A 14,786-nucleotide genomic window follows, 5' to 3' on the forward strand; every position below is an offset into this window, starting at 1 on the left:
GCTTTCTCTCTTGCCCTCTCTCTCCATTTGGACTGTCTTTTCATTTGACATAGAGACTGTGGTGTTCTGTGTATACTCTGCAACCTGATTTGCTTAAGACTCCCCAGAAACAAAGAGAGAGTGAGGGCGGGATCACCTCAGCACAGTGACTTGACTGTTTTCTGGGAGCTGCTTGCTGGGTCAGAAGAGTAAGTCAGGCAGGGATGGCCAAGTCCCACAAGAGTGGGCTCCACTGATGCCCTGACAGTCAGGCAGGGAGCCAAGGGAAGGATGTTGATCCAGGTCCCTCCACCTGAAGCCAGGCACATCTTTCCTGTGACCCATTAGAGACCTCAAAGCCCTGGCAGATGAGAAGAAAGGTCACCCCCAAACCACTGTTAGAGTGATGCAGAATTGCCACTATATTCATCAGGTCAATAATACCCCAGGTGAGAAAGAGAAAACCCACACTACAAATTTAACTTCCTATCTTCCTATAACTGCTCTCAACACTGCTTCCATGTTTTAGAAGTCTGTGGTTTGCTGTGCTGCTTTTCATAAAGCTCTGACAATTGACTAATTAAAGGATGGCAGAAGGCAGCTAAGCTCTGCTGTGAGGCTGTGAGGCCAGTTTTGCAGAGGGGTAGGCAGGGTGCATCAAAAGAGTTCAGCATCATTGCAGAGTATCTTCATATCCAGAGGCAGGTCATCATAGGAGGACAGACATTTTTAGGTAGGGTACTACCGATCCAAAATACATGACATGCAGAAGCTCAGGAGTTTAATTATAAGATAGGGCTTGCAGGTGGTCCTTCGTGGATGATCCATCACACTAAGCACAGAAAGATTTTCTTTTCCCCATGTGTTGGATGTGGGAGTATATGTACAGGCCTGGCTAAAGAAACTGGCAAAAAGAACTTTCTTCAGACTGTGGAAAGCTCTAGTTAGCTTGATTCGTCCAGACCATGCCCCAGATCTGTCTGTGCCCCAGCAGGGAGTATCTAACATATGGTTATCAGGCATCAGCTGAGGGAGGGAAGGATTTGAGGCTTTCCCTGCTACTGTCTGTATAAACAAATATGCAGCTGCCATGACAGACAAACATAAAGAAAACGTCCCAGAGGTGACAGCACAGCCAAGCAGCCCTGAGTACAGTATGCAGGCAAATGCTACAAACTTGCTTTTGCCAAGGTGCTGCCATGGCCTGAGCTCAGGATGTGCCACTTCAGCTCACAGATCAAATTCCAGATTGGGGTTAAGAATCAGACAGGTGAGTCCAAAGCGCATACATTCCCCCCTTACCCCACTTTTGCAATTTCAGAGCTCAGTAGCCTTGCACATGGCAGCCCTTGAGAAGTGTTTCTTTTATTGAAGAGACTGATTCTTCAGCCAGCTTTTGCAGGAAAATATTAGTTTGACAATCCCTTCATAAGTTGTACAGACCAGCCTCTCTAAGAGGAGTCAGGGAAAACAAGAGTTAAGGAAAGGCAGCTGCGAACCGCAGATGCTGAAGCAAGGGGCTGTGGGGCAGATCCAGGGCAATGGTGATGTGGTGTGCTGGCAGCATGATGGGTGGAGGAGCACGGATGCTCTGATGAGCAAAGCTGCAGAACGGCTTGAAGGCAAACACACAAAGCAAATAAGCCTGTCAAGCAAGACAAGGGACTGCACATTGCAGCTCTCTGAATCTGATTCCCAAGATATTAATGATGGACTCCGTGAGCACTAAGCACGCTGGTCAGTTGAGGAAGGTAACAATTTCCCTGGCCTGTACTGGTCCCTTCCTGCAAAACCAGCAAATGTTACACATCCTGCAGAGACAAATGGCACACAGAAAACGGAGATGCTCCAAAAGGATATAAGCCCAGCAGCTCTGAGCTGCCATGTGGGGGGTCACAGGCAGGTCTGGGAAGCAGCACAGACCTCGAGCAGGGTCGCTGGCAGTCACACCTCCTGGCTCTGCAGGCGGGCACGGTCTGACCTTGCCGGTGAGGAGGGCTTAGGTTGCAAACACTGCTCGCCTCTGGGACCTTCAGAACCTGAGAGCCACAGGTCTTGTCCTCTTGTGAAGCAGTGCACCCAGCTTGCTGATGGGCGCCTTTCCGGCTTATTTGGGAGGAGCAGAGCCATGCCTCGTTTGCTGGTGCCAGAGGGTGCGGGATGAGGGTCACTGAGGAGCACGGACGTCCGCTGCAGCAAACCAGGTGCCTTTTGCAGCCCCTGGCATAGGACAGAGCTTCCAAGCTTCTATTTTCGGTGTTAGCTGCGGCTGGGCATTGTCCATGCGGCTGGCTAGGATGAGGTTCCTCGGGAAGGGGTGAGGCCCGCGGGCGGAGCGGCCGCAGCTGCGGCCCGGCCCGGCCAGCTGGCTGAGGGCCCTGCCCGCGGGCGGCCCCGGCCCACAGCCTCAGCGGCTCCGGGCCTGTGCTGGGTCAGAAACACTCGGCTGCGGCGAGCCCAGCCGCGGCCCCGCTGCCCCTCCAGTCCGGGGGCCGCAGTGCGGGATGGTGGCCGTGTCCCCGCATGCAGCACGGATCCACAGAGCCCACCTGCCCTCTGGAGCGCCCCTCCGCCCACCGCCACTGCTCCACCCTCCCCGGGTCTTGCCCTCTGCCGGCAACGGGACCTGACCTTGTGGAGAAGCAGCTCTGGCTGCCTCCAGCCGCACCACAGGGGCACGAGGCCTTTCAGAATTTTTCCCTTGTAAAGGAAAATCCCACAGTACCTACTTTGGCCCCAGATGATCCCCAAAGAGCACATTGCAGAATCCCAGATGCTTTTAGGAGAAGGGATGTGTTGTAGAAAGCATAATTTGGGGTGGTTTTTTTGGTGTTTTTTTTTTTTTTTTGTTTGTGTTTTTTTTTTTTTTTTATCTGTTGTGCTTTAATCTACATGGCATGAGGCTCACGTAGAACCATGGCAAGAACTAGATACCCACAGTTCTGGGCTTGTGAAGCTGTGCAGCATGCAGGAATAACCTGCATATGGATGGACATGAGAAATATTGCTGAGGATCCAAAAGGAAACAACCGCTCTGGAAATCTCAGTCCACACTGCTCCACTTCCTAGTCCACCCATAGAAGGTGCTGCTCAGGGCTAGCTGTCACCCACTATTTATGTAAGGATGGCATGCTTTAAGTCCCCAAAGATGAGAGAGAGAAGCTCAGTTTAGTATCTCTGCTGACAGATAGCAATATCCAAGGAACAATACCATTGCCCACAAGAGAGCTGTCCTCTGCCAGATGAGATATTTCAGCATGTCTTCTGGGTCCCCAGATAGGAAGGCACTGGAACATCCCTAAATTCTGCCCACTAACATCCATCCTTTGTGTGGGGTGAATCCACAATTTCCTGTTGCAAATACAGAGGGCAACTACACTGACACTTGTGGCAATAGCCATAAATTCACATTAAAAGCCTTGAAGTAATAGCATTGCTGTGTAAAGACAGCCTTTGAAAAGCTTGTTTCCAAAGCTTAGCAGCAGGATTAGGAGGTTGCTGGCTCTTAGCTGCAAGCTTTGCAGATGCTAGGGGCTTGCAAAGCAAAATCTGTATCACATGAAAAAGTTGATCAGGTCTGACTCTCCCCTGCCGTGAGATTACTTTTCTCACTACAAAGCACTTCTCCTCAGCAGTAAGTTCAAAGTATGTGTGGGCATGAAGATAGTGTATTGTTCACCAGCTCACTGTTCTGCTGAGCAGCCACGTCGCTTGCTCCCCGTCTCAGGTTATAAACAGTGCTGAGAAGCTCAAAATTGCTCACAGCTTAAACGACGTAATCATGATAACCTAGCCTATCTTACCCTACTGTGAGCTCTACTTTAATAATCCTACTTAATCATTAAACCAAAATAAAAGCAAGCCAAGGAGTTTAAGGCAAGAGTCAAGCCAAGGTGTATCAGAGCACTGCTCCAAACTTGAACTGAGCAGTCACCTAGAGACAGAGGAAGCCACACAAAAGGATAGCAAAGTCGTTGTGCAAAGGGTCAGAAAGATGTAACAGAAAATTTGTATCCGTTGTCAATTGTGAAGCTATGAGCTGCTCTTGCTAGTCAAGACTCTGCAGTTGTGCCCTATTTACATCCTTCTCCCAGGAGACCATCTTGTTATCTAGCACACACACTCCACTCAAGTCTTGTTGTTAATGTAGATGGTCTGACTAAACCCTTATTCCTGATGATTATTGAGTATAACAGCAGTTGCTGGTTATTTTTCAGAATGCTTGACTCCTCTACTGAAGAGTACAAAGACAGCAAATTCCTTGGACAGACCTATTCCTTGCCCATGATGCTGCATATTGTGATATGGCAAACTAATTTTTTTCCAAGACCATTTCATACAGAAGGTGAGGTTAGATTAAAATAAAATAAAATAATATATATATGGAAAAGCAGGAAAGGAGAGACACACTGCTTCTGTAACTCTGCTGGGGACACTGAGAATAGAGTTAGGCCAAGGCCTGCCCATGGATGCATCCAGGGCTTACACTGGTTCCAGGAGGATTTTTCCTGTGTGCATGAGTACATGACAGACAGAACAGATTTGGTCCTTGTTGCTTTGACTTTTCCAGGATGCTCCATTTATTTGTGCATTTTAGGAAACAGACTGGTACAGTCAGATGTTCTGTACCTGAGTTCCCATTCTCCCACCCAAAACACAAATAATTTTAGGCTAAAAGCATCACCCATGGCAGAAGATGAGAGAGCCAAATCCTTTTGAAGGCAAAGGACTTACCAAAACCACAAAGGTTTCACCTCAGTAGGACTAAACAAAGAACTTCACTTGTCTGTGACAATTTGGCTGAAGAGACAATGAGTCACTTTTGTATTTTCAGACCAAAATAATTATCAGGGTGGAGGGACACTCTTGCCTCAGCTTCCTTGAAAGCAGGAACGAGAGGATTGGTATTGCTGAGATCATTCCAGAATTTGGGTTACGGTGCAGAAAACTGGTTCATGTTCTGCAGTCTGAAATGGGGTATATTTTGTCTTCATTGTCTCACTACCACCTCTTGTAGGATTTGACTGCAGCATGGAAGCATCCTGATATAACTTTACAGTGCATCATGTTGTTGTTACTGTAGTAACTTATTACTTGGACATCTTGTGTTATCTTTATTGCTGCAGTACCTGGTACAAATGTACCACTGTTTGTCCACACACACTGTTATTACTGCCTTATTCCCCAAACTAATTTACTGCAGCATCCTGTTGTGTCTTATTGCTGCATTATCAAAATGCTACTTTACTGCAGTGGCCTGTGTTACCTTATTGCTACATTTATTCTGGTATTATTATGTCAGCTTACTGCCACTTTTTATGGCTGCCCTGCTACCACTTTATTACAGTACTCTATGGGATCTTAGTGCTGAGTTATACTGAGAGTACATTAATCCTTTGCTTCAGCCTAACACTGTCTGCACTGGCTTGTTGAACCTTTCTGAGTGCTCGTCCTGCTGCTGTTTTGCTACAATAGCCACAAATGCTCTGGATACTCTGTTATCCAAATAACAGTGCACAGCCATGTTTCACAGCCATAGCCCTGTAAGTATGGGAAGTTTTGTAGCTAGCTTGCACAGCTTGGACATGTAAAAGCTTTCCAGACTGTCTTTCCTTGAATTGATGCCATTTAGAACATAAACAGAGGTGGAAAGCTGATTTCCTAACTCATCTTCAGCATGATGAGGTAGTTGGAAGACACTGGACACTTACAAAGCAGCAGATTACTGCTTGCAATGCTCAATGGGTGTACAAAAGTAGCATCACTTGGAATAAGCAAGGTCATTAAAAAGCAATAATTCAAGGATGTGGTTCATGTGGAAGTAGTTACATGTTAGTATCACCATATGTGAAGTAAAAGACATGTAAAGAACAGTTGATATGTATTCCCAGGAGGAGGCCTTGTCTACTCTCATGTTTGTTTTGGAGAAATTTAGTCAGGAAAAGAGGAGCAGAGCATTCTTCCCTCCAGAGGATATGCAGCTCTGTCCGCTCAGCTAGCCATTGCTGAGCAGATTAGTTTGCACGAGTGTGCATTTAAATGGCAAGCTGTTCAGCATCCAGGCCCCCTGATGCAGGCCCATATGCATACTCTCCATCTCTGTAAGAATTCCCTCCATGCGCTCAACTGTTCAAACACGGAATATTCCCCACAGGCAAAATACTGTGGCAGCCAGCATGACCGTCCTGCACGAATGAAGCTGAAAGACAAAGCAGAGTGCGTTGCTCACAGGGCAGCAGCACATCCCCCAGTTGAAGTCTGGCATTTCTGCTGCCTGCACTGACCATAACCCAAATTTCACTCTTCCTATCACCCACCAGCATTCTCTAGTCCTGTCCACATGTGCCCCCATGCTGCAGGACCTAAGGAGTACGTCTTTGGAGCTACCTCATTCTTCCCCCAGGAGACCTCACCAGTGTCAGGAACTCACTGCAAAGCAGAGACCCACATGTACCAATTACCATCCTTGCTCCTTGCTGCACACCGATTTCATGTTTTATATTGCAATGTACAATTTATATTGTACGTCTTGCTCAGGAATGCTCTGCAGACCAGTTTGAGAGTTCGCAAGACAGAGCTCCTATGGGAAATGCCTTGTGGCTGGGCAGCACTGGCAGTAGAGTAGCTTGGAGTGTGAGCAGTTGTTGGTTTACAGAACTCCAGTGATGCATGGCACTGGTGGGTTTGACAGAGATAAAAAAACCATCTACAAGGCTCTGAGAAGAGATGACCTCTGCATTTTTGTAGGGATGACCAAGGGGACACATATGCATATGCATGAATGGACATGTGAACCTATTGCAGAAAGACCTGCTTGGCTGGGTGGGCAATAGAGGACAAGACAAATGAGTCCTGCAAGGACAGCTAAGGGACAATTTGGAAGGGACCAAATGTCCTCTTCAGAGTCAGGGGAACAACAGGAATGTCAGGGACATTCATGGCAGTTCTGCAGTACTGGAACTCTCTTGTGTGTCATGTATGTGTAGGATGAATTTGGTCTGAAGGCCTCAGACAGCAGGCTGTTTATAGGGTATAGGCATGTGTAAAGAACAAACATCCTACTCAGTAGTCTATTGTACATTCATGCAGGTGTATGGACCTTAGGTATAATTGATATTATGACTTTTCTGCAGGAAATAATAGATATCAGATTGAGAACTGTCACGGGCAAAGAGGAAGGTACTTTTTATGACAGAAACTATGCTGGCATGTTTTTGTGCATACATAGGCCTTAGATATTAGAATAATACTTGCCTCAGAAGTGAATGTTGTCGATAGCCAGCTGTCTACTTAGCTAGATGGTTTTGCCTAGGTAGGAATGCAGACTTGTAGCCACACAGCAGTTTCTACCACCTGTACAAAAAGCCAATTTGCCTTGGCATGAGTGAAGAAGACCAAGAAATGTCTAGTTTAATGTATGCTTCAGATCTGAACTGCTTACAAAATATCAGAGATTTTGTGGTACTAAGTCAGCTGGATCTTGAAGTTCTTTTTATATATAGATAGTATATTGTATGTGAATGCAGGCCATTTTCCTATCTGCAACTTGTATAAGTAGATTTCTTAATAAAGTCACTTCAGTCCTGTCATCATCCTGACCTTCTTACCTCCAACAGCTTGAAACAAGCTACTGTGTCATCTTTTGCTGTTGCATTCATGGGCTGCAGGTCAGATGAGTTTTAGTGGAAGCTCATTTCCTCCAATGGTACAATTTCACCCTGAGAATGATGTTTCTCAGCAGGGTCAGTTATCTGAGCATCATATCACAGCTGGGTGTGCTGCTGTTTAGGGAGGGTCACCTGGCCCTGCCCATTCATGCTCTGCTTCTGCTGGTCCCGTCTCTATCAATTCCCTCCTCTCTGTAGGCTGAATTTTGACACCTGCCCACATCAGAGTTGCCTTTCTCTGGACACATGTGAGTGGATTTTGGCCCTCTCTGATTCGAGAGCTGGAGTCCAGTTTGGTTTGCTTGGAGAAAAGCTTAAACATCCATCATTGATTAGGTATTGAAAATCTTAAATAAATATAAAATTAAATAAAATATAAACCAACTCACTTTAAAATTGTGTGTGTGTGTGTGCGTGTGCGCACGCGCGTGCTTGTGTGTGCATTGCACATCTCAAACATGACTTTTTGAGCATCAGGCAGAGTCTGATCACCTTTGCACTATGCACACACATGCAGAACAATTCCACCAACGTCATAGAATCTGCACCAGGATCAGAGTCTAACTCAAGGGGGCTGATCCTCAGGTGATGAAAACCACTCCTGCTCTCCTGACTTCAGCTGAGGATCTGGCCATCATCTCTGACCATGCTACATGATATTGGAAGGACAATGAGTGATGAACTTAAATAGTGCCTTTTTTTTTTCTTTCATTGGTTTAAAGGAGGAGAAACATAGGAAAGAAAAACAGAGTTAAAGTCAGTGAATCTGCAGGTGAAATGCATTTGGGATTTTGTGAGAAGGAGAAGCAGCTTCCAGGAGATATTTTATTGGATCCAGATGGCCACATGAAAGGGAGTAAGTGAGATTGCGGCGCCATCTTATTACAGTCATGTTTGTGCCAGGGAGAAAAGAGATGTGGAAAAACACTGATCTCTTTCAGCTCTTCTTTCTCCAAGCTGTGGTTGGGTCTGTTTCTTTAAAGAACGAGACAGCAAGCCCTTGCCTTGCCGACCTCCTGTGTATGGTGAAGTGTGCTCCTCCAAACAGTTGGAAACAAAGTACCTGCACAGAGCTCAGGGTCCTTAAGGAGCTGTGCAGACAGGGAAGTGTTGGTGTAAACTGTGAAGAGAGGTGCTCCACTGGTATGTGACTCTCTGCGTCCACTTGCTCAGGCTGTCTTCCCTGCAGGGACCTGCTCTCCCTGAAATGCCCCGTCCCCGGCAGTGGTCCCAGCTGTCTCTCCCGCGGGGCGGTCGGCTGGAGCTGTCAGGAGGACTGCATCAGGCCCGTGAGGCGCTTGCTTGCCAGAGACTTTCCCTGGAGGGAGGGACAGACAGAAGAGATCCAGAGGTGTAAGTGATGTTGTGGAATGATTTTTCTGGGAGTGAGGGGCAGGGACTTTCCCCCAGAGAGGGGCACTCTGTGTCAGGCTCTCCTGACAAGGAAGGCAGGTGGGGTGAGCCTGCCTCTAGAATTTCATGTGCCTGCAGTTTTGCCCCAGGAAAGTGGTTTGGCAAGGAGGAGTTGTGCCTAATGATGTCCAGTGGCTATCACTCAAGACTCTGCCTGGGACCCTGTCTTGTGAAGGTATTTCCTTTCTCCAATTTCATGGGAACTGATAAAAGCAAAGCTCTGTCCTACACTCACTGCGACTCATTCTGCCCAATGCTGCCTTGCTGGTGCAGAGTTCTACCCAGCTTGGCTCCTGTGAAAACTGAGATATCCCTTCCACTGTCTGTGAATCAGTATTAGCTGCACAGCATCCACCAGGAGCAGGTCTAAGAAAAAAGTAATTTCAGAAACAGTTTAGCTTGTTCCTGCCCTGCTGTCACTCACCTTGGCACACTCTTTGGTCACTTGCCTCCTGGGTTGGTGCCTCTTCACTTCTTCGTCTCCCTGCGCTCTCCTCCAAGCCAACAGTGCAAGAGTGTGGCTGTGGCAGGACATGTGCTCGTGCCCTGTTGTCATCCACATGAGCTTTCCCACATGTGCTGTCATCCACAGTTTCCCACTAACTGGCAGGACCAAGGACTAGGAAGAAGGAAGGTCACCTGCACATCTGAACCCCTTCCATAAATTAGACCATAAATTAGACCTGCTTTCAGGAGCAAAGGACCTACAGGACCTATTGCAAGACCTACAGCCATTGTTCTCCATTTGCAGACAGGGTATATCCACATAGGGAATACTGATGGCTTTGCAATTACTGATATAACAGTGAAAAACTATCTCAGGTATTGCACCAGTAGCTGTATTTCTTTGGTGAGCTTTCCTCTTGAAAAATGATGTTTTTCTTAAAGGGGAAAAAAAAGTCTTGCTTGAAATAAACATTCAGGGAATACCAGAGAGCTGTAGAATACCTAGCAGCTCTTAAACAACCTCCTCTTCATTACTATATTTAGCCAAGATTTCCTTTGCAATAGGAAGTCTTACTGATTGCTGTTTCAAAGAGCCACAAAAAGAGCAAGAGAAATGGATTATTCAGTAAAAATGAGTAAGCGCAAAATGTAGAAAAATTTGCAATGTAAAAATTAGCAGGCTATTTGAAATAAATATTTTTAAACAGGTTAACACTCTAGGAAAAAGAAACACTTCCTATCTCCCTTTGATTTCTAATCTCTTTCCATGTAGGGCTGTTCCAGGAGGATGTAGCTGCTCCCTACAGAAACGGCATTTCATTACTGAGATATGTGACTTTCACCAAATAATTTGTTCAGCTGCATGAGCATGCACGGCCTAATGTGTCCATGTTCTGTATATCAGCAGCTGGCTGTGGGAAACACTGTCATCATGCCGATTGTCCTGCCCAGGAGGAGAGGCCCACAGTCATTGCTCTGTGCCTCACACACAGGGCTCAGCATGGGAATGGCCAGCTCCATCCCAGGGCTCTGCAGACACACCATTCAAAATACACATTCGGTGTTTTGGTTTTTTTTGTTTGCTTGTTTGCGTTTTTCACTATAAATCAAATTTTGGCGGATTATTATTTTTAAACGCACTGCCATAAAGCTTGGCCCAGTACTAGCCCAGGGGGTGGTCTTCTGCAGGGCAACGTGGCTTGGGGCGGCTAAGCCCAGGGCTGTCATTTTGCTGCTGTTGAGGAATACCAGAGAGTGCTAAGAAATTATCAGTCCCTGAATCCTATTTATAGGAAAAGAAGGTAAAGATATGGATGCTAATTCCTGGAAGAATAACATGGCTAAGTTTAGCAAAAAAAAAAAAAAAAAAAAAAAAAAAAAGATAAGTTAGTTTCCACTAATATTTGGGTACTTCCTTAAGGGAAAAAAGGTAACAAATAAGCCTTGGTTTATATAACGCCTATTCAGCCAGACTCTAACTAATCTGCGACAGGCAGCTCCTCTTGTTATCTTCTCACAGGCAGGTGGCTTGGGGCTACGCCAGCTCCCTGCGTCAGGTTCCAGCAGGGCTGAGGAGCAAACACTGCTCCACGTTCCACCCCCATGTCAACATTCCTGTGTTCAAGAAAGGAAGGGGAAACGCCAGTAGTGGGCCAGGCTGGGGAGAGGGGACAGCTGCCCTGGAGAAGGTGATGGGTTGGAAACCGAGCCAATGGCCGTGGTTTGCACAGGGCAAAACTTCGCTCATGGGTCTCCCAGTGGAAACTGCTTCTCATTGCAGGGAAAAGCAGTGGACTCCATCTGCAGCTCCCCCATCTCATGGGAAAGGCGTTACCCTGGGAACTGCAGCAAACTTCCCGCCTGCAGGCTGGGATGAGTCCCCAGTGCAAAGCCCGTCTGTCTGGGAAGATGACTGTGCCAGGGAACGGCCTCACGCGCAGGGACATGCAAACAGATGGGTGCAAGAAGCTCTGTTTTAAGACAGCAAGAAGCAGGCAGCAACGTTGTCTGCTCGGCTGTTGTGTTCACCTCTGTGCTAGGACAGATGGCAAAAGGATCCCTGAAATTGTGTAGAGGGATTAATGCTGTGACATTTTTGACTACAAGCTAAAGCGTTGTAATGTTCAGCCCCCAGCTAGAGGCATACTGATGTAGGGGATTTTGTTTCAACCCAATGCAGGGCCAAGTGTCAGCCTCACAGCATGGGCCTGAGTGATATGGGTATCTACAGGCTGGAGTTGGGTGGAATGCAGGTGTTCGGTTTAGGATTCTCTCATCTTAGACATCCTCATTAAAATAAAAATAAAAGAGGATCAGGAAAAACTGCATTTCATTAGGAAAGCTGGTATCCCTTTCCTATTACTAAAATGAACAAGATGGGAGTAAAACATTGTATAACAGGTGGAAAAGCTGGACGGGATCTGCAATCCACCTGCTGATATAAATCAACATGACTCAGTTGTTTTCAGAGAAGTGCTGCTGATTTACACCAGTTGAGGGGCTGGCCTGTGGGTCTCTCAGGTTTAGCCCTGCAGGGCTTCTAAGGCACAAAGTCCAGCAGGAGACACAAAAGGTTTGCAACAGCTGACTGAGAAAAGCCTAAATGCAGCACACAGGATGGCTCCTTTGGAATGGGGCAGTGGCTCATGCAGCAGGCAGCCAGCACCCTCCCCAGGACCCCCAGCCAGCCCATCCAAACCCACCTGCCCCTGCTTGCCAAGAGGGTGTCCGTGGTCAAAGAGTCCAGGATGGTGACAGCATGCTTTAGTGTCATCGCTTAGTTTGGAAAAGAGGCATCTGGGTAACCAGGAGAGGGTGGCCTGTGTCCATCCACCTTGAGACAGCAGAGGTGAGATGCACCCCTGTATTCTTTGTGATCCCACAACCCTTCCCCAAGGCTGATACGGTGTGAGTGCCTGAGTCAGTCTGGCGAAAGGCTGCTCTGAGAAGCTGGAGGTGGCTGAAATAGTTCTTAATTGGGTACAACACATGCCAAAAAAGTTCAGGTCCAGGAGGGCATGTTGGGTCTCATCTACCACGTGGGATAGATGGAATTTCCTTGGGGATGTATCTGACAAAGCAAGGATGTTTCAGAGTATTATGATGTGAAAGTTTGGCACAAACAACACCTAATTTCTTTAAAAAGGTTCAACTAAGATAAATTATGTTTTCATTCCATCCATCTTTGTTTAGCATGAAACCAGTGTCTGTCTCCACATTTCTACCTCTCCTTTCCCTACTGAAAGAGAATGTCAACAACAACTGCTGTATTTCCAGGAGAAATTTCATCTAAGCTGTGCTGGCAGGGGATTTGGAAAGCGTACCATCTCAAGTTCAGCACACTTCAGTGCTTCTTTTACTGTACCACACGTATATGCTGAATAACTTAAGACAAGATTAGAGTGGATGTAAGGAGTGAACTTTTTACATGGGGTCTAAAGTCTATAAAGAAATCTCCAGTACTCCAGCCCCAAAATATTTGTCACGGAACTACTAATTAGGGTTACAACAATTAAAAGCCCAGACTGTTGTCACTCAAACAGCATAGCACAAGCAGTAGGGCATATGTTGTATGGCATATGTTGTGTGTCATCTTGAATGAAGGAAGTCTTCCTTTTCTCTCACTTCCTGCAAGCAATTGAGCTGTTCCACAGTTTACAGGCAAGGATGACATGGAGCTTCACTGCATCTGGTAAAGGTAATGTCCAGTTCTCTCTATGCTGCTGAATGAATCAGTTTTGGGTTTTGGGGTTTTTTTCCCTCCTGAACACCCCCATGACAGGAGACATTTCTTGAAGGCAGTGTAAAATCTGAATTTGGAGTAACCTGAGTAAAACATCAGGGAGTTCTTAATAAACCTAATGAAACTGCCCCCTAAAATACGACTTCCAGGTATGTGGCCACCCTAACTGCTTGTCTACATATGTAGCAGAGGATTGGGCATCAGGGCTCACTGAGGCCCAGTGGTATAAAGATTAACCTGTATATCACAGGAGATGGTTGGTATCTTTAGTGGCTGAGCCTTTGCTGAGCAGCTACTAAGCTAGTGTAAAATGCATTCAGCGATTATTTTAATGAAACAAAATTCAGCAATTTAACACAGGCAAGAAACCAAGAGGGAAAAAAGGGTGTCTGGATTTGATGCAAAAAAAGGGACAGCACTCCTTTCAAACCTCCTGTGTGAGCCACCAAAGTTTCCATCTTGCTCCTTGCTTTTATCTGCCAAAGCCAGCACTTTGCACAGTATGGAGAGAAGCAAAGAGTGGGAACTATCTTTAAAAAATATTTTAAAATGGAAAGTTAATTCTGTCCAATACCCTTGGTTTCACACAATGTTGATGTGCTGGGCCCAGCAGAGGGCAGTTCAGCATGCAGACATTCCCCACCTCAGCATGCACAAGCCAGAGCTGCCATGCATGTCGTCCACAACTTACCTGAACACCCAGGCAGGATTTATTCCATAAGGAGCTTTGTGGCTGCAACAGTGGGACAGAGGAGGGATGGCAGCACAGGCTCCCATTTGCCATGTCAATACAGACCAAAGTGCTTTCAACACTGACTCCATAATTTCCTCAATGACCTCCATAATTTCCACCCACCAGCTTGGAGCTTTGTTTGCTACAGCTGGCCCCACTTCTTGCTTTCTACCCCTCATTTGTGCTTGGGGCTGTCTTTTTCCCAGTCTGTTGCCCAATTGCTCCAGCCAGAAACATCACCTTCCTGGAAGAAAAGTCATCTCCTGGGGAGCACTGTTGTCCCATCCCCCTTTGCTGAGAATTGGGGCTGGTCTGCATCTCCAGTGGAGGTGAGATAATTCTCCTTCCATCAGCTTGAATCTGAGGTTTTTCACACCATCACAGGCACTGCTCAGTTTTCCTATCTTTTAGCTAACATACTACAAGATGGCAGTGGGCAGACAACATCTTGCAACCAAATTTTACTTCTGAAGAGATTTCCATGGCCCTAGCACTGCCAGCACTGTTTGGTTTTCAATGTTATATTACAATGCAGATCTTGGGGAAGCTTTATTTTTGTGCCATTTAAAAATATTCTTTTTATTAGATTTTTTCATTAAGATATACACTGTCAGGATAAATGTAACATATATTAATGAAGTTAAATAAGAAACTGAATTAAAAACATAAAAAATACTGGAAAATAACTTAGTTCAACAACAAACACAGACACATAAACTATGAATGTAAGTAACATAAATTAAGACACAAGATATGGTGGACAATACCACAAATAACACACTGACACAAACTGAAAACAGGAACT

General features: G+C 46.2%; 1 protein-coding gene across 4 annotated transcripts in view; it reads right to left on the minus strand.

The window, feature by feature from the left end:
• Nucleotides 1–4,771: 4,771 nt before the first annotated feature.
• The window catches only part of RGS6 (regulator of G protein signaling 6), a 262,870-nt gene continuing 252,855 nt past the window's right edge, over nt 4,772–14,786 (minus strand). For all 4 annotated transcript variants that reach the window (XM_088057285.1, XM_005522528.2, XM_088057286.1 and 1 more), the window contains one exon: nt 4,772–8,964. In XM_088057285.1, coding sequence (XP_087913411.1) covers nt 8,914–8,964 — 51 coding nt within the window. In that variant the 3' untranslated portion in view covers nt 4,772–8,913. The remainder of the gene's footprint in view (nt 8,965–14,786) is intronic.

Source organism: Pseudopodoces humilis, chromosome 7, assembly GCF_049639895.1.
Source record: "Pseudopodoces humilis isolate 2021_Gansu_Grassland_sample_001 chromosome 7, ASM4963989v1, whole genome shotgun sequence".
NCBI lineage: Eukaryota > Metazoa > Chordata > Aves > Passeriformes > Paridae > Pseudopodoces > Pseudopodoces humilis.